This window comes from Haliaeetus leucocephalus, unplaced genomic scaffold, assembly GCF_000737465.1.
Source record: "Haliaeetus leucocephalus isolate CR32 unplaced genomic scaffold, Haliaeetus_leucocephalus-4.0 Scaffold450, whole genome shotgun sequence".
In the NCBI taxonomy this organism is placed as follows: Eukaryota; Metazoa; Chordata; class Aves; order Accipitriformes; family Accipitridae; genus Haliaeetus; species Haliaeetus leucocephalus.
Window position 1 is genome coordinate 21,585,688 of NW_010972886.1, and position 20,045 is coordinate 21,605,732.

The 20,045-nt window shown below is 42.5% G+C and overlaps 1 protein-coding gene across 3 annotated transcripts; it reads left to right on the forward strand.

Annotated features, from left to right (window-relative positions):
- Window positions 1–4,999: 4,999 nt before the first annotated feature.
- On the forward strand, window positions 5,000–12,587 carry DRD2 (dopamine receptor D2). 3 transcript variants are annotated; one of them, XM_010575000.1, is made up of 7 exons: window positions 5,000–5,303; window positions 8,233–8,342; window positions 8,863–8,999; window positions 9,682–9,872; window positions 10,749–10,835; window positions 11,491–11,830; window positions 12,394–12,587. In XM_010575000.1, the coding sequence occupies exons 1-7, from the start codon at window positions 5,022–5,024 to the stop codon at window positions 12,585–12,587; spliced, it is 1,341 nt and encodes a 446-aa protein (XP_010573302.1). In that variant the 5' UTR covers window positions 5,000–5,021. The 3 variants fall into 3 exon arrangements, with proteins under 3 accessions (XP_010573302.1, XP_010573304.1, XP_010573303.1); XM_010575002.1 differs by having other exon boundaries at window positions 5,022–5,303; window positions 11,641–11,830; XM_010575001.1 differs by lacking the exon at window positions 10,749–10,835 and having other exon boundaries at window positions 5,022–5,303.
- The last annotated feature ends 7,458 nt before the right edge of the window (window positions 12,588–20,045 follow it).

The following is a 20,045-nucleotide window of genomic DNA, read 5'->3' on the forward strand; positions in this document are numbered from 1 at the left end:
AAAAAAAAGACATTTGCAGATGCATCAGGGCATCTCTGACCTAGCACAGAACTAAGAAGAGCAGAGGCAGACCCAGGATACCATTCAAACACAGGCAAGCTGTAGGTACAAGTTTCTGCTGAGGCCTTTTACCCTCTGCTTCCCAGTGACCTGTCTGGTATGTCTGCCTCTATATGATAAAGCAAATTCTGCTTCTCTGCTTAATACACATTCCATGTTTCAGATCTTGCCAGAAAGACAAAAGGTTTTGTTGCTGCCAGTTGTGAATATTACACATTTGCCAGGGAGATGTCATGCTTGTTTGCCACAAACGTAATTAGATGATCTATCATGAGGAGCCAAGGAGAAATACTGGCATTGCAAACAAACATATTTTTCAGTTTGCTCTCTGGAAAGAACGGGGAGTTAACTACAAAGGAGAGAAAAACTCCGGCTCTGCATTCACTGCCTCTATCCTGGCTGCCTTTTCCCTATCATTTCCAGCAGGGAGTAGCAGCCAGACAGCAGATTTCCTCCAGTTGCTGAAAGACATCTGGAAAGCATGGGAACTTGTTGAGAGTGGCTATTTTCCTCGGGATGGCAAACTGCTTCCCAGTTAGGCCATGCTTGAACAGGGGCACTCCAGGAGGTTAATATAAAGGGGATTAGCACAGACCCGGGTGTATGCCTGATCCGATGGAAGGGGAAAGCAGCAGAGATGCTCGGTGTGATGCAGGCGTGCTGCTGCACTGCTGGCATCAAACACAAGGCTGCAACCTTGCTGCTCTGTCCTGCCCTTGACCTGTCAGTAAATCCATATCTGGATTAGCTCAGCCATACTAAAAATCTGTGTGGACTCTGTATGGGAATTAAAGTGGCTTTACTGCAGTTAATTCACAAAGGAATTTGTTCCATTTCAGGACTCTACCCGCATCTGCATCCACAGTCTCAGCTAAAACTGAGACTCTGTACAGGGATAGCGAAACTCAACAAGGTCCCACAAGGACAGTGCATAGCAAGGTGCCATTTGTACTACCTTTTCTCTGTAGTTATGATCTCTTCCCTCTGCCTCCATGTGAAAATGCAGGTGCCTGGACAAATGCAGTAAAAAGCACTCTCTTTTCTAGTCAGCTTCTTAAAGTGCTTCTTTCTTCTCTAATGAGAAACTGTCAGCAGTAAAATAAAAAGTGTTCCTTACAGCAGTACTGAAGGACTCATAAGACACTCTAATGGCCATCCAAATGATGCCAGTTCTGTGTCCGGAGAAATTACGATTATTTTTAGGACTGAAAACTCAAACTCTCAAAAGTTAGGAATTAACAGAGCTGTCCATGTAGTTGTAGTTTTGTACCATATGAATATGTACTAGATACAGCCTTTAATTGCATGATCACAAATTACGCTGTGTTATAGTTTCCCTATTTCATGCAAAATATGTGGAACATTTTTGTTTCATTTTCCTAAACTAAACCTTTTTTTTCAAATAGAAACACCAAACCTTTTCATTTGTACAATGTTCAAACATGATCTTTTAACTTTCCTCGTGATGATCAGCTGCATGAAAAGACAAAAACTATTGTTGCAAAAACAGTTCTACCGAAAGAAAAAAAAATCTTGCAGAAGCTGCAGAAAGAAACAGAAGAGAATTTTTTCTTGCTTTATCCATGGCTTTATCTTCCCTAACCCCCATCAAATAAATGCCCAATAGATAGACATGAGAGATTAGCTGTATATGGTTCCTCCAACTCCGCCATTGAGTCGCAATGGCCTGTAAACTGAGCAGGGCTAGAATTACTGTGTACATAACTCACCCTTGCCTCTGCCTTTTCTCCGTGAAGCACAATTCTGTTTTGTGAACTGCAGTCAGAGTTCAGAAGGAGCCAGAATAGGACCAAGGGGCTGATCCTGCACATATTAAATCATTCCACTCCTTTTATACTTTCAAGATACTTTTCCATGTTCCTGCATTTTTTTCATCCTGCATTTTATGCATGTTTCTGCCTTCTCTAGATAGTTTTGCATTATCAAAGGGCAACAGGAGAAAAGAAAAAACTGTTGCTGCATTTAGCATTGATTTTTCCCCTTCACTCTGAGTCACATAAGCTAACATTTAATTAATTTCTGACACTTTGACAGTTCCTAAGAAGACATTTGTAGAGCTATCAAGTGCCACTGATGGTGCTGTCAGACAGACACTTTTTGAATTATCAGCTATTAAGGACCCATATGCAACAAATTTCCAAGGATTATTATACAAATTGTTCTTTGAATGAGAAAAGCACACAAAAGCTCAGTGAAACATAAAGAAACCATTGTTCCCTGGTGAATTTGATATTTGCAAATGTTTTGCTATTTTGATCACTTACATGGTTTAATAAATTGAATTCACTTTGTCTTTTATTAAGAAATTTAAATGGACTGTTCTGCGATGTCTGAGAACATGGCCAGATTTTCAAATCACAGTGGTCTTTATGGAGATACAGCTTGAGAAACATGGAATACTTGATTTTAGGAAGTGCTGAGCAGTGAATAAGGTCCCCTCAAGATCTCTCAAACCAGAAACCCCAAAACCAAAGTAGCCAAAATCTCCAGTTGCTTTTAAACAGCTCTTGCCTTTGCTCTTTGATCATGCTTTCTGACATGTCATCATTTCTTGATGTAGTGACTACATCAGGCCCAGGTACAGACCTCGATACTTTGCTTTTAAACACACAAGCAAACCTGGCAAAGGGCTGAAATGATCAACGTGGATTAATGCCAGTCCACAGACCCTCTGTAGCTGCGGGTGGCAGTTCGGGTGACAACTCTATTTTTGCTGGCCTCACTATACTAATTTACCAGTTCACAAAGAAGCTCTGTTTCAACAAATGGGACAGACCTGTATTTCACCTTGCTCAATGGCACAGCTATGACTTGATGTTAGCATTTGTCTGCCTCTGCTGTATGCCAGAGCCGTGTCATTATGATCAGACTGCTCCACTCACTTGTCCTTGGAGCATCTGGCATTAGTGGTTCTGGTGTGCTCAGGGAACCTCTTAGCTCATACAGTGAAATTCAGCTCAGTGCTCCTCTCCTCGTGGCCTTTGTGGCTCTCTGAAAGGCAGACTCAGGTGCACGCCAGTCAGATCTGAGCATGTCCAGTTCTGCCTGTACTACTGGCTCAGGTAGGCAAAGGACAGGGATGATTTGCAGACTGAGGCAATACTCGTATTTTAGCCCATACTGCTTCAGTAAACACACATCCTGTGGAAATCCCTTCTTTTTCTAAGTGTGTAGAAACTCCAGCAGGACCCAGACATGGTGTGGAAATACCCAGAAGATGGTGCCAATCATCACAAGCACCCACTGCACAGATCTTGCCCTGGGAGATCTTTAGTGAGCCTACCTAAATGAGAGCCAAAAGAGTCTCACCACACAGCCAGGAAAAAGTCTTTCCAGTATGCCAGAGCCAATGGCCAAATATACTGCAGTCTCACTGCAAATGTAGTTTGGTTTTCATATGCTAGCACCGGGCAAAGACCCCGACACAGACACCTGCTGCCAAGGTCTGCATGATGTAGCTTACTTTTAGCCAGCTTCTTACAACGTGGACATATGTGCCCTTGGATGCCAATGATCTAGGCATATGCAGAGTCCCAATATCACTGCTTTGCATCACCTGCTGGCATAAAATCCATATAACCTCATGGACATTCATGCACCTTCGCTAGCCTGCACCACACAGAATTATGACCTAAGAGATATCAGCTTTACTATAGTGTATCATCAGAGCAGAAACTGTGACCTTCCCTTCACACACCACATCCCACACTTCAGCTTTGTTTACACATCTTCCTCAGCAGAGAGTAGCTTTTTGCTGTCTGCATTTGCAGCTAGTAACTCACAAACCTCTATATCCAGACAGCAACATTTCTTTAGAATATTGTTTCCTCATCTCTGTTCAGTTCATTTTCATTCTTCTTCCTCTTCATCCATAAAAAATGCCTGTAAGACTGGGACCCAATCCATAGCCAGTGGAAACCAAAGGAAGGCCTCTCGGTGACAGCCCCAGTACTGTGTGCCAAAAATGGCCCAGCTGAGGAAGCAGAGCACAGAGGCAGCCCTGGGAGACAGATAAAGTCCAAAAGACTAAAAGACATTTGCAGTTGTCTTTACTACGCCTGCATAAAACAAACACAAAAACCTAAATAGGTTCTAGGATACTCTACAGCAAAAACCATGATTTGTTTATATGTTACATCTGAAAAAGTGCACAGCACGTGGCCGTTGGCCAGGGAAAAATGATGGTTTGCCATGATGCCACAGATTTCCAAGGAGACCTGTCTTCCCAGTCCCAGGAGCTGCAGAGGCTGGGCTGTAGGAAGACACCCAGTCATGCCCCCACCATTTTCCCCTTTGCACTGCAACCTCACTGAGGGAATGGCAGAAGACAGGCACAGTCCAGCCCTGACTTCAAAACTGCTACTGTCAAGTTCCATTATTATCACAATTCGGTTCATAGTTTTAGTTATTTATTTATTTCCCTGCTGGAGGAAAAAAAATAAGGAAAAGCAAAGGAAAAAAAAAAAAAAAAAGAACACAGCCCAAAGCCCCATAAAACACAGGGAAAATAAACAAAGTGGGTCATGGCACATCTGCCCTGAACTGTACACACCTAACATGGAGCAGTTAGTGGTTAGGGAATGTCAGGGGAGCCGACACAAAAATCCCAAGCACTCTGCCTGAATTGGCTGTAACACAGAGTAACTAATATCCCTGGCCACAGAAATCTGGGGGATGAACTGAAAGTAGAAATTAACTTCTTGAATCCCTGCCTAGGTATCTGACCATCAGATCAGCCTCCCATCTGGTTCTTCATCACGTTTCCAGTTACTCAATCATTTGCAGACAGGAATTCAGGGTAGGAGGAACAGGCTCTAGAGAATCCCAAGAGTGAGGTAGCACATGGATAATTGTTTTATTTTTATTTTACATGTTGGCCTTTGACTGTCTTTCAATGTCTTTGTGTCAGGGTGGAGCTGGAACCTGGCACTTTTACCTCCATGGATCCCCTAAACCTCTCTTGGTACAACAGTGACATCGGTGACAGGAACTGGAGCAAGCCACTCAACGAGACCAGTGCAGACCAGAAGCCTCAGTATAACTACTATGCCTTGCTGCTCACCCTCCTCATCTTTGTCATTGTTTTTGGCAATGTGCTGGTGTGTATGGCTGTGTCCAGGGAAAAAGCCCTTCAGACTACCACTAATTACCTGATTGTGAGTTTGGCAGTGGCTGATCTCTTGGTAGCAACTCTGGTCATGCCTTGGGTGGTCTATCTGGAGGTAGGTGACCCAGTTTTATTTTGCAGTACTGAATGTTTCTGGTGAATGAGTAGAGAGAGGGCAGGTTTAGCAGCCTGGACATCAGCTATTTCAAGACCTCCTGAATTTCCCAAACCAAAACTGTTTTTAATTTCCTAACAGTTGGTCAGATTTTTCCAGGAAATGGACATGATAGCAGATGACAGGCTGACTTGAAAATACACTGCTGTTCACAGGGCTAAATTACAGTCCAATTGCATTGAAAAAACTGGCCTTTAAATAGAGGGGTCAAGAGCAAAAGGACCCCAATTTTATTTTCAAAACTACATAGATGAACTGTTCATTCCCAAGCATAAGAATGAGTCTGCAAAAAACATCATGGGTGTCACACTAATAAACTGCATCAAATAGTAACCAAAACCCTATTTCTGAAGGACTACAGTAGTAAGAAGAGCAGGCAATTGTAGAAGTAGGGTGTAAATCCAGAACTTTTATGTCGCAATATATGAGAGAACCAGAATCACAAGTGAGCTACTTTTCACATTGCTGCCGTTAGGATGTCACTTCGGTACAAAAGAGCTTTATGCTTCTGCATACAGAGCCATATTTGAGTGGCTCTGTGGTTTGTGAAAACCAAATACTCCCAAGACTGCCACCTGTTTACTTGATGGCAAATGACTGTTGCAACAGTAAATAGCCTGAAAGAATGAAGTGCATCTCTAGAGAAAAGAATAAGAGAAGATACACAGCCCCTCTCCCTTGGCCCCCTTCGCTGGGATACCCGTGTTCTTCAGTCAGCTGAGAGCTGGCATGCTGGTGGCAAGCACAAGCAAGACAGAATGAACAGTGGTGAGAAAGCATAAGACCGAAACTATATTGAGTTTACAATTAATTTTCAGGCACTTGTTTTTGAAAGAAAATTATAAACCAGAGAGGAGAGCAGGGGAAGAAGCCATAGTCTATTAGCCCATTAAGTATTAATGCAAAGCAAAACAAACCCACTGACATGACATAGGCTGTCGAGAAGCCACAATAATAATTACCACTCTAGTTAATTATTGTTTTCGTGTCACTTTAAAAATGTAGAGCATCACGCATCTGCTAAAGCTTATTAAAATGACCACAGGCTGGTTGTGATTGTAGTCAATGCCTCTGGGACTAGTTACGCTCTTCTATCACATTCCTCCTTTGCGACAACCCATTTTAAGCAGAGGCTTATGCTGTGAGTAGCTCTTGCTCTCTTAGGCCCAGCAATAAGAGTCTCTCAGACACTTCTTATTTTAATGTGGAAGAATAAAGCACAAATGATGTAAGAAGCTTTCCCCTTTCTGGGCTCATGTGTACATGGAGTTGGTCAGGAACCCCAGCTTCCTTGATCTACCAAGTAGGACAATCAGGCCTCTACATCTCAGCAATATTTTTTTTTTTTCATTTACTTTTGCCCTTTCTGCTCTTATCCACACTCTGCTAAACCTACTGCTAGCTTGAAGCAACAAACAACATGACAAATACTTGCTGACAGAGAAGGAGCCATTGGACTGATGTGGGTTAGGCACACTGTGGTCCCTCTCTGGGTCTGCAATCTGAAATCAAAACTGGCCAGAACCCTTTGTTCTGTAAATATCTTCATTTTTTTTTTAGGCTTTGTGTCACAAGCTCAGACAAAAACGAATATCAAAAGGAAATCCTTTTAAAAATCAGCCTCAATGCAAACAAACCTTCTACCTCCAAACTTCTGAGGTTTCGCCTACATAAATGAAAGCAGTAAGAGAAAGAACTGCTGCAGTTTACAGCATCTCCCATAAACTCGAGACTATGCATTCAGGAAACTGATTTTGCAGAGGCTTATATCTGGCAGGAAACCTTTGCCTTTGGGCAAATTCTCATCAAAGTTACTGATGTAACTGTCTCAAGTGCTTTTTTAATCACCGAGTATTCATCTGTCACTCAGGCTTCAATGCAGTCATTCTTTCTTCCTTCTTTATGCTGCCTATGGTTATGTATATCAGAGCAGAAATAACTGAAGAATAGATATCTTATTCATTCTATTTTCAAATGCAGTAGGACTCTATTTTTATTAGAGGGAAATATACTTTTTTCATCACATGTCAAATACAGCATTCCTAATAATTGCTATTAAACTTAATCAGCAAAGTTCAGTTTCAATAGCAAGATAAGTGAAGAGAAAAAGGCTACTGGTAACTGGAAGTGTTATCATTAGCTCTTTGTCTTTATCACAACATGTAGTGTGTCAAAGAATTTTCACTCTGAATTAAATTCATTTCGTTCACAAAAAAAAAAAAGTGAGGAATTTCTACCCTGATTTTTTAAAATAAGAAATGAAGAAAAGCTCCTGCTTCTCTACTGCTGATCTTTGCTAGGTATAATTGAAAAAAAGTGTCTAATAAAAGGCTGCAAGTACAATTAGAGGTGCTTGGGATATAAAATTAATGTTATTTCCTTCCTAATACTTCTTTGCAATGCTTCAGAGACCTGTTTAAGCTCCTACATAGTTCACTCTGACTTTGAGGAGACTTGCATTCCCTTATGTCATTGGAATATGAGCCCAGGTTTGTGTTTGCTGTTTGGGCTGCCCAACTCAATACAAAGTAACAGGATGGAATTAGGAAGGACAAAAATCACACCAGCCCTCAGGGGAATGCTCTAAAGAATGGTTTGGATGGAGCAGAGTACTTCCTTTGTGGCCATACCATCATGTGAGACCTTTAGACTAGACAGGACAAAGTCCTTGAAGGCACTCAATGGCAAACAATCCTACTTGACACAGCATGTGACTGATTGCATATGACCTGATTCCAGCTGGAACTTCTGTAGACAAAATTCCAGCTACCAGCAAGTGTCTGTATCTGTGCAAAATTCTCCCTTTAGACCTTCTCAGTAGCATATCCTCAGTGAATTCTTTTACTGACCTTATTCTCTCTCTTTGCAGGTGGTTGGTGAGTGGAGGTTTAGTCGGATCCACTGTGATATCTTTGTAACCCTTGATGTTATGATGTGTACTGCCAGTATCCTCAACCTCTGTGCCATCAGCATTGACAGGTGAGGGCTCCATGGCAGCAAGTCATGTCAAATCCACGGTAGCAAGTCACGGCCATCTTTATGTGGTCTAATTTTACCTGTGACTCAGAGACTTGAAAATGGTGAGAACTAGTGTTGTTGATGTCTTTTGAAGAGAAATTCCGAGGACCTAAATGAGGTCTGAGCAGGGATTCTGTCAGAAGCAGACATAGAAACACTGGTATTGATACTGTAAATGGAATTGTCTGTAATGTACCCATTAGTTCAGTCCTTCTCCTTATGTACTTGAATGGTGGAGCAGACATCAGTGGGAAGGCAGTAGCTCAGAGAGAGCAGAAGAAAAATGCTATGCTAAGCTGACCCCAGCCTCATGTCTTCAAAACACGGAATGCAGACATCCTGGAGATTCGTGAAACCTGACTTGCCCTATATTCTCTTGCTGGACCAGGCTTTCAGACATAGTAACTAGGTGTAATTCCCCACAAAGTTTGTCAGCACTGGCAGAATAACAATAGACTGGGTTTGTATCTTCACACTGCAGGTACACAGCAGTAGCAATGCCAATGCTGTATAATACCCGCTACAGCTCGAAGCGCAGGGTCACGGTCATGATTGCTGTGGTCTGGGTGCTTTCATTTGCCATCTCCTGCCCACTCCTCTTTGGCCTCAACAACACAGGTGAGTGTTATGCCACCAGCAGCTGGCTATTGGCATCTTCCTGGCTTTACCAGGTCTCCAGATATTCTTCTGTTACAAGTCAGGAATAAACATGAGGATCAGGTTTTAGGTGTATTGGAATGTATTCATCCCTGTTTCAGGTGTCCTCTCCCAATGTCATCCCAGACTGTTTCTGTCAGCTGCTTCTGAATCATTTTGTCCCTTGCTGTTCCAGACCAGCAGTTTAGACACATCAGAACTGAGGTTATGTAGAAGTTTACACAACACTCGTCAATGTTACATTAACATTTGTCCACTACAAAATCAAAATCCCTCCTATATTAAAACACGTGAATAGGAAAGTCATGGGACAAAGAGCTTCACTGAGACAGGAAAGAAAAGAACTGGCTGTTCAACCATCAGTTTCATAGAAAGACTGGATTGTATACAGCATGGAATTGGCAGGCTTTTAATTATAAGGCAAGAAATAGCCAGGGACTTTGGGTCATATGTGACTCCTTATGACCCAAGGGGAGTTTGCTGTTCTGGTACCACTCCTCGCTGACATGGTGGTCCCCCCTAGAACCTGAACCCCTCACTCTCTGGGTATCTCTGTGCCTTCTGAAACAGGGAGACAAGAGGGGGAAGCCGGTGCTATCTCCCAGCAGCAGGGACAGCAATCCTGAAACTTTTTGTCTTACAGATGAGAATGAATGCATCATTGCCAATCCTGCCTTTGTCGTGTACTCCTCTATCGTCTCCTTCTACGTTCCCTTCATTGTCACCCTGCTGGTGTATGTGCAGATTTACATAGTACTCCGGAAGCGCAGGAAGCGTGTCAACACCAAGCGCAGCAGCCATGGCCTGGACTCAGACACACGAGCCCCGCTGAAGGTAACTAGACCTCTGCCTTGCTCTCAGCAGTCTCTGTCCTTTCCCCTTCCTGCTCCACTTCATTCCCTAAAGCACTTCCTCCTTTCCCCAAATAACACTGGCTGGACTAGGTGACATACTGGATCACAAAGGTGAATGCTGTGCCCTGTGCCATTTTGGAGTCCCAGTTGCACACTCTGGATTATCAGGTCACTGGCTGGTGCTTCACAGGCCTCCCTGGATCTCAGGGGATGTTTCATCAGCATATCTGCATTAGGAGCTGCTTCATTAACCAGACTGTACTCCTTTGGCTCTGCTGAGTTTGGGTTGGGGTACCCAAGACTACAGGTTATACCATTTTCTGTGTCAGTCCTGCTGTTGTGATGAAGAAGTTCAATGGAAATTGTTTGCGTGGCTGGGGTGCAAACTACATCGCTGGTAATGATACCTCTGCAGTGAAAACAGCCTCTCAAAGCATAAGATATGTGTATAAGTGGAGTCCAGCTGAGCGTGTTAAGTGTGAGACCGCTTGTCAAAATGCTACCCTTGCAGCACATGCAAAACAACCAGTAGGAATGTATAGTCCTAGAGGCACTACCTCCAAACTGCATTGCCTTAGAGGCCAGTGCCATGTCAAGCAAAGGAGGCAGCGAGACAGGGATAGACTGAAACATAAGCAGATCTTTGTGGTTTCCTTCCTTTGGTGAAAAGCACAGGGGATAGTTGCCTCCATTACTGCTTCTTCAGAGTAGTTTTTCATCATTCTTAGCACCTTAGTCACACTGATTAATTTCTGCTTCGTGCCCTGTGTCTGTATTTCCACATGCCTCCCTTACCAGCTTCCCTTCCCAACTACTATCTGCTTGTGTAACCTCTGAGCTGGTGCTTGCCCCTTAGGACAAATGCACTCATCCAGAAGACGTCAAGCTCTGCACAGTTATTGTGAAGTCCAATGGGAGTTTCCAAGTTAATAAGCGCAAAGTGGTGAGTGTTAAAGAGAAGTGGTAGCTTTTCAGAGCATTTAGCGTTCACTTTTTCTCCTCTCAGGATGCAAAATGAATTTATGTAGGGTGGGAGAAAAATAAACTAAGAACAAAGGTTACCATTCAATCTCAAAATTTAAATATTCTTCCCATTCCTTAGAGTGAAGCAGGGGGTTTAAGATCATAGAGCTCAAAAAGCCAGACTAAGCTCACCTAAAGATCAGCTATAAAAGCCGTGACATTTTAACATTTTGTGTCTTTGATTTTCTTCTCCTCTCTGTTATTTATTTTAAGTCTTGGACTGCATTGGCTTTGTTGGGTTTTGCTTGTTGATTTTGGGGGTTTTTTAATTTATATTCTGAAAATGTAAATAAAATCTATTGGGAGTTGAGACAGTGTCTCTCCCGTTTCTTAGCCTCTTTGTGCAATAAAGGGGAGTCATTCGCTGTAGTTCTGTTGATCCCATCTACCCAAAAGTATTTTTATCTGTAAACACTTTACAGCCCTTTCTCCAAGCATCTACCAAAAATGTAGGGAGGGAGAAGAGGGATTGATTGTTCTTCAACATCATCCAGCTTCACTCTGTAAGGAATGTTCATTGCTCCTCTCTGTATATTTATCTGTCTTTATGTTGTGGACATTTGATTCTTGTCCAGGAGGCGGAGAGCCACATAGAAGAGATGGAAATGGAGATGGTGTCCAGCACCAGTCCCCCTGAGAAAACCACCACCAAACCTGCGGCACCAAGTAGCCATCTGTTGGTTGTGCCAGTTGCTTCAAATCAGGGCACCAATTCAACCCTGCAGGCACCCTTGGACAGCCCTGGGAAAGTAGAGAAGAACGGACATGCCAAAGAAACACCCCACACAGCCAAGGTCTTTGAGATCCAGTCTATGCCCAATGGCAAGACAAGGACATCTCTCAAGACTGTGAGCAGGAGGAAACTGTCACAACAGAAGGAAAAGAAAGCCACTCAGATGCTAGCCATTGTACTCGGTGAGAGTGTACATTGGCTTCCTCTTGTGTTTCTGCAGAAAACCAATAGCTACCCAGGATTAGGGTAGCCAGTCTGAATGTCCAGTGAGGACTGTTTTTCCAGGCCTCCACAAAAATAATTTCATTTGATGTGTAGGCAAGTAGGCAAGAGGTTGCCAATAGGAAGGCTACCTCCTTCCCACCTAGGAACAGTTCACAGTGCTGTACAAAAGGCTCAGAAAGCTGTCTGTCTGTGGGGTGTTCAGACTGCCGAAAGACAGCTGGGTGCGGGGGCAAGAGAGCTCATGGGCTTTCTAGAATGCAAAAGGCAGCGTAGCTCAGCAAGAAACTGGCACCTCTGAAGGCCAGATTTTTTGATGTAACTGGTCTAATTACACCAGCAAAGAAGTTCTTTAGTACCTGGATACTCAGAATGTAGACTATGAGACTTAACAGATGAACAGAAGGCTTATTCCTCAGGGAAACATTTTTCCTTTATACCCAAAAGAACCTTACTGTTCTCAGAGTCTCAAAATTTGTCCAGTGTTCAGCAATCAAAGTCTGTCTCTTTCCTTTTCTCCCAGGTGTTTTCATCATCTGCTGGCTCCCATTCTTCATCACTCACATCCTGAACATGCACTGCGATTGCAACATCCCCCCAGCAATGTACAGCGCCTTTACGTGGCTTGGATATGTCAACAGTGCTGTCAACCCAATTATTTACACCACCTTCAACATTGAATTTCGCAAGGCTTTCATGAAGATCCTCCATTGTTAAAAGTAAAAACAGCAACCACATTTTTAAGAATAAGAAAAAAGGAACCAATGCCATTCACGCACACAAATGGGCAGCCATGGAAAGGTCTCGAGCTCTTGTATTGGGTGTGAGGCCTACAGTGTCACAAGAGTGCCATGCCCATGCACCTCTTGGTAGGGATGTAACGAGGACCTTCATGTGGGAGGTTCTCTCATCCTTCAAGGTGACCTTTGGACTCTGGGACACTAATCCCAAGGGCATCTTTCAGAGCTACCCTCACACTGTGTTTAAAGCGGAAGCAAAAATCAAGACACACTCACTTGATTCTTGCCTGTGGCCACCTAACCTTGAGTGCATTAAACACAGACAGTCGCAGAGCCATGTGAAGGTAGCAATAGGTCACTGCCGCTACTGGCTTGCGTGTTACATCATGGATACAATTCTCACCAAAGACAAGACCATCTTTTCCGCTTTGCAATAGGAGCCAGAGCGAGCTTGTGGAAACTCCATGCAATAGCTTTGCCTTCACCTCAAGCTAACTTACCCAGTATTAAACTGCTGAAGCCTTGAGAAAAAACTTCAAGATCCCCAAGCGGGCTAAGAAGGTTCTGCCACCTACAGATCCAATCCCTGCAACAATGTGGGCCTACAAGCAATGGGCAGAAGGAAGAAGGGGAGCATATGTCTCATGTGGGACCACTACATCAGTGTAAATAGGAATAAATAGGATGAATTGACCAGAAGCCCAAGCTAAAAAATAGATGGAGAGCAACTAAAGAAGTGATACCTTGTATTACATGGTATACATTCAGATCAAACAGGACACCAACTATCATCTATCAGCCAGCCCAGCAGCAATTTCTGCCCACCAGCATTTCATCTCCAGTCTCTTACAAGAAGTTACAAAACTAGGTGAGGAGTGTTAGTGTGGTGAATGTAGAAACAAGAAGACAGTGTGCCAGGTGAGGCATCTGCATCCATGTCCACCTCAGATGTGAACTTGAACAAGTCAGCTAAGTTAGGTCCAGTTCTCCTCACCTAACTTCAGGGTGCCATGAAGCCAAGGACCACCTCAATATGATTTGCCTATGTCTCTCAATAGAGAGAGTGCGGAATAACATCGTGCCTAATTTAAATTAACAGTAAATGAGATAAAACTGTGTGTTTTGGAAAAAGCCAGACTAAAAGCCCAAGAAAGTCCTAGCTGGACCTGCTCCTGTGTCCAGGCTGGACTCTGGAAAGGTCTAGATGTTTCCAGCATCCCTAACCCTCTGGTGTCTATCTTTCATGGATTAAAACAATTGAAAACCCATAACACCATAATTTCACCACGTTGACTCTGGCATTGCCAAATCCACACTGTACTTACTAACTGTACTCAGTTCACAATATATTTTGTAATATCTCTGTAAATAAACTATAGTAAGATGAGTAAAATGACATGGAAGTAGGTCTGGCTAGAAATTAATGTAGTATCTGGAGACCTAGATGATTACAATAGCCATATGCACAGGCAGGGTCCCAAGTTCTAGTTACCTGCTATTTTCTAAAGAGGTTAAAACACAATCTGGAGAGCAATATAATCCCTTTCTCTCTATGCAGTTTGTGGAATATTCACATAGTTTCTCCTTCAGAATAGATAAAGACCGCTGCCAAGGGAGGTTTCTTTTATTCTCTGGTTTTCCTACATTGCTAACAAAGCAATTTCCTGTGGGATGGACTGTGCTGGTAGAATGTGTTCCAGCTGTATATCAAGAAGAGATTATGTCAAGCAGCTGTAACACATGCTCTCAGCTGTTTTCTGAAACAAGAGTCCCACCTTGATCCAAAGGTTTCCATTCTAAACCTTGTATTCCTGGAAGAGGCCAATAACCAGTGTTACTAGTATTTAGCCCATGGACTTGTATAACATTTGAACATGGCTCTTCAAGGTCTGTTCATAGCTATACATTTAAATGAAGAGTGATCCTACAGATGCCTAAATGTGTCGCAGCTTAGTGAAGGATTTTAGCATATAACCTCAGCAGAAATAGGTCCTATGTATTAACTGAATAGGAGAGTACGTGCTTATCAGAGCAACATTTTGTTGACATACATGAACCAGGTGTTACATGATGCTGTCAGAACAAAACATTATGAACATGTAACATGGGGCCAGTCACTCTTCTGTCTTAGCATTGTAACGCACAGCTGGGGAGTCTTTGTACTTTGTACATTAATAGGATTATAGGCAAGGGAAAAAACACTTCTTAGAGAAGCACAGGAAATTTTCCAATCCTTTTTTAATCAGAAAATTGGAAACACTAACTCAAGAGATCTCAGGCACATGTTATCTGTTCTTTTTTTTTCCAATTTTAATGAAGCAAGTTCACTCAGTGATGGGAATCAAGTCAGACTGGTATTACTTAAAAGATTCAAAGAATAGTGTAAAGTCAGTAGTTTTTTTGGTGGAAAAATAGTAACAAGCTACTGCTCAATTTTCTAAGATATTTACAATTGCAAAGCAGAAAGGTGCCATTTGACTTGGTAAATTAACAGGTGGGGAGTTGAATCAAAATAGAAGATAATATGCATGTAGACAAAAAAGCTTTAAAGCATTTGGAAGTTGCCATAGGTGATTTTTGCCCTGTAGTAAAACCTGGTGTGAGCCCTCAAAATAAGAAGAATGTGAATAATATCTTAACTTTGTGCCATAATTTTATTTTGTGTTCAGTGTTAACCCGGGACAAAATCATGATCTTCAATACTGTGTACCTTGTTCGAAAATTTTGTTTCTGAATCTAGATGCAGAACCTTATAGCTCAACTCACCTGAACTACTAGACGAAAAACTCTTCCAAAATATTGTGGTAGAAAAAAGCTGCTGAAAAAGGGCCTATGTCCTTCATATGTTTGCTAACGTGGACCAAAAAAACCCAGGTGTCATTTCCAAGAGATTAAGTATTTGTTGGGAGAAATTACCTGCAGACCATCATTCATCCCAATGACATTTTAAGGCCTTGTTCCTAACACTCCAGACTAAGAGGTATCTTGTGGGAATATCTATATCCCCACTGCCCTTGGAAATGTGGTAATGCCATGTCTGTTCATCTCCTTTGCAGCAGGTTTTCCTTTCCCATAAAACATCTACACTTAAAGACAACAAACTAAAGCACTTTCCACCCATGAATCAAGCCTTCATAACTCTTTTCGAGAGAGGACCAAAATACATCATGACCTCTGGCTTTGCAAAGAATAAACTAATGCCAAGAGCAAGGACAGTCTTTGCAATCTGTTTGGACAGCACCTGGCACAATGACAACCAGCCCATAGTTGTGATGGAAGGTGTTTGTAGAAACTTCTGAAAATTATGAGAAGTCAGTTGCATCATACAGGACTCTGAGGCCTGTTGCCCACAGAGCTGAGTCTGGCAAATACAGTCCTCACTGTTACTTGACTCTGGAAAAAATACTGCTTTCCCGAGGACTTCAGATGGTGGGATATGCTGATAATGGTAAGGGTACTGATATATTTTTTAAAACACATTAGTGAGAAAATTTAATTTCTTCGTTCCTGAGACAAACTTAAGACCCTTGCTATAGTCCCTATTTTGTGATTCATTCTTTGTAATTGAAGCTTTAGTTCTGCTTATTGAGTCTTCCTGTTCCTGCTTTTCTTCCCTGTGATTCACAGTTTGCTGAAGCCTGCGTGGCTCTCCGTACCCCCTGAACAGGTTTTAATTAAGCATCTAGTGAATTCTGCCTGCACTGTATTTGGCGCTTGCCTGCTTGCTCCCACTACAGTCATGATACTGTTTATCTTCCTGATTGAAGAGTAAACTAATTACAGTAGGTCTAACCAGCTTATTAAATCCTGCTGAAATAAAAAGGAAAGCAGAAAAAAGCCACTACTTCTGTGGTGAAAATCTCCAGTGAAAACATGACTCCCTGAAGAGTCAAGAATGTATAATACCCATCACAAGTACATGTGACACCAACAAATGTCTTCATGCAGCACTGTAATTAAATAGAGACTTGCACAAGCTACCCTGATGTTATATGCTTATTTCATTCTTTTTACCAGAAGCAGCAACAATGGTGTTTACTGTAAAGGGTCAGACTCTAGGGACCTACGGTTATGCTATACATCGTACAAACATGTAACAGGAAAAGATGGCCTTCAGATGAGATCTTGTATTGTTTCTGACTTGCTTTTCAGATTAGTCACATTTTTTCTTTTTCTCCCTTATTCCAGTCTATCCTTAAGTATTCTAGCTTTTGTCTAGACTGAAGCTAGGAGAATCAGACATGGGAAAGAAAGGGCGCAGAAAGACACAGGCAGAAAAGAAAACATTCTTAAATTTCTCCATCTCTCTTTTCTTCTAGACAGAAGCAGACTGGGGAGGATTTGGAGGAGGAAGGGATGAAAAACAGATAAGTACCTAGCCAAGAGCAGTCATGCTGGTACTTCTGGCATCACAACAGCTGCCTGTATTTACTTTTTGGCACTACTCATTCACATCTGGTCCATAGCAGTACAGGTTAAAGATGGGGATTGAAAGCCACTGCTCTCACTGGGACACTGTTGGCTTACCTGAGCTGTAAAAATCGAGGGAAACAAATATATATGAGTCAAACATAAGCACCAACCTGTACGAGTTTGTTTATTGTTTGGCAACAATAAACAGTTGTGTGGAATCAACAAACTCGCAATCTCTCTGCATAGAGAAAATAAATAGAAGCTGTCAGACCACTATGGCACTGCAGACCATTTGTATGAGAAGTACAATATTTTTAACACTGAATTTTACACAGAAGTTAATGTGCCCCCAAAAAGTAATTATGGACTTCACTTGGGTATGCACACTTAACTTAAGAAATCACATCAGTGGGAGTATTTCAGCTGTCCACCTCTACCACTTTTGTCTTGCATAAAAGGTTTTGGTGGAGACACTGCATGGGGCTGGAAGAGCAGATAGCACGCTGCAGCTGAGCCCTGTGTAGTAGCTTATGCCAAGGTTAAGTAACTAGTCACATGGAGTTTTTTTCCTTCTGCATTTCGCTTGACTTTTATGCTGGAGAACTTCATTATTTCATTTAGGTATATTTACATTTATGTTGCACTTACTGTTGCACTGTTTCCTCGAGCTGCCCACTGAAATGTTTGGTATTTATGCAAGAACTAATCCAATAGATGCATGTGAACCTCAGCCAGGCTTAGTCAGCACAACAGTAAAACCTCGGCTTAGGCTGCCACACAATTGGGGTTCATGGATAGTTCTCTCCAAGATTATTTTCTTTATACAAAAAAGAAGAAGAAGAAGAAGAAGAAGAAGAAGAAGAAGAAGAAAAATCCGTCCTACTGCTAGGATAGAAAACTATCTCCAAGAACTAACAAACTGCAATTTCAGTTTATTGGCGTTTTGGATCCTTGGCATGAACCAAAGATCTTCATCTACTCAGTTTTGAACCAACACAGAACAGAAAGATAATCACTGCCCTGAAGTCTTCAGCTTACACAGTAACCAGAATCTCCAAAGCTACTATGTCCAACTGATGCTTAATTCTCCTTGCTGTATGATCCAACTCAATGCCACCATGACTGACGGAAAAGTAGGTGCTCAGATGACGCCCCCACCCTAACACAACAGAACAAATGATATTCCAAGATGAAACAACAGGACACACCAGCTTGTTTCTAGCGTGTCTAGCCCCAGCCTGTCAGGATAAAAGGCCAGCTACTATGAGGTTCTCCCTTACAGCAAAACTTTATTTCTGAGCCTATAGACTGCAAAACAACCCAGCAACCACTGTCAGCAAGCACTGTTCACACCATTCAAAAGAAATAAAACAGAACTGATCTGTCCATCTCCTGGGGCATTTGAGCGAGCCCTATAGTTTCAGGTCAGGCCTGACAGATTAATAGATATGCTTTCTTTTGCACATCTAGGAAAAAAAAAAAAGAAGAGAAAACCAGTTGCACTTGTTAAATTAACTCACTCTCTTTAATCAAAACTTCTTTTAATAATTAAAACTGCTCCCCCAACTCCTGTCTCTCTGACGATACCAGACTGTCTGCTTCATAAATAGCTTTTGACTCATAAATAACAACTTTCTTCACCAAAGAAAGACTGATGATGGTGGACTAAATATAATTAAGTTATAATGAACAATTAACAGAGCTAGAAATGCATTTAAAGGGAGTTAAGAAGAAAGCAAAACCCAGGCCCTTTAAATGAGGAAAAACATTCTGCATTCCCAAGCTGCCATGCTGGGCCCATGAAAAAAAGTGGGATAATGAAAACAAGTGAGCACATTTAACCAAGCTTAGCATTGCTTCCCTGCTGCATGCAATCAACTGTATCCATAGCTTTGATGAGACTGTAAAGATTACATCACTTAAATCTCAGCTGCAGGATTTTATGCCAGACTTACTGAGGTGAAAAAAAAAACCAGCACAGAGGTTTTGTGCTTGCTCTACATTAGAAGCCATCGCTCCTGTTTTTAACCAAGCAACTACAGAGATATCAACACACTGCTAGGGGAGTTTGTAACAGGTAACAGGAATACGACACGTTGTACATTAGCAGCAAGTTTTATAAAAGTAAAGAAAAACAGAAGCCACAAATAAACAGAAAGCTGATTAAAATAGCCTCTACAGGGTTATTGTGGAATTCAGCTGCTATCACTTCACTGGAGAGTCTCCTCAACATAGAATAGACGAGGTAAATCAGCCTCTCAGGCCCACTGCCCTGTCTCAGACATGAGAGATTCATCAGTTCTAACTGCGAGAAGCCCAAGAGGGCAGGGGTCTGCATGTCTCCTGCCTAACCCAGAAGTCAGTGGTGAGAGGTAGCTATGAAACCCTGACTCTTCTACAACATGCTGGTTTTGCACTCCAGCAAGCCCTGTGTCCACACCACAAGCCTTCCGCCCCCTCCCCTCCATCACTTCACACACACCCACTTCAGCAGCATCTTCCTTGTTTTGGCTTTTCCCCAGCCTGCCCCAGCGGGGCTGCACTGCCCAGCCCCAATGGAACGGCTGCCTTTAGGCCCTTTTGGGCCAGTGTCACATGCCTAGCTCATCCTGGGGCTGGGGACAGATGCCGCATCACATTTTCACCTGGAGCCTGTCCCACAGAGAGAGGTGGGACAGGGAATATCTTAAGGTACGACAGATTCCTGACCACAGCAAGTCACGCTGCTTTTCAACATAAACAGGTGTCAGGCTCTGAGCAAGCAGAGGACAGGGGGCCATATAAACCCATAGCTGTGACCTCAGTATAGCCAGAGGACAGAGGATCCAGGCACTGTCCAGATCCTTCCTCCTGTGGGACATATTGCATGTAACAGGGACAATAGCAGCAGACTTAATTGAGGCATGGTCAGGGCCGCATTCCTCATCTGCAGACACCACCTTCATGAACCTGGCACACACAGATGTCCTGTTCAGTGTGAAATGCTGCACTGTTTCTTTCTGCCCATAAACAGAGCAGACTT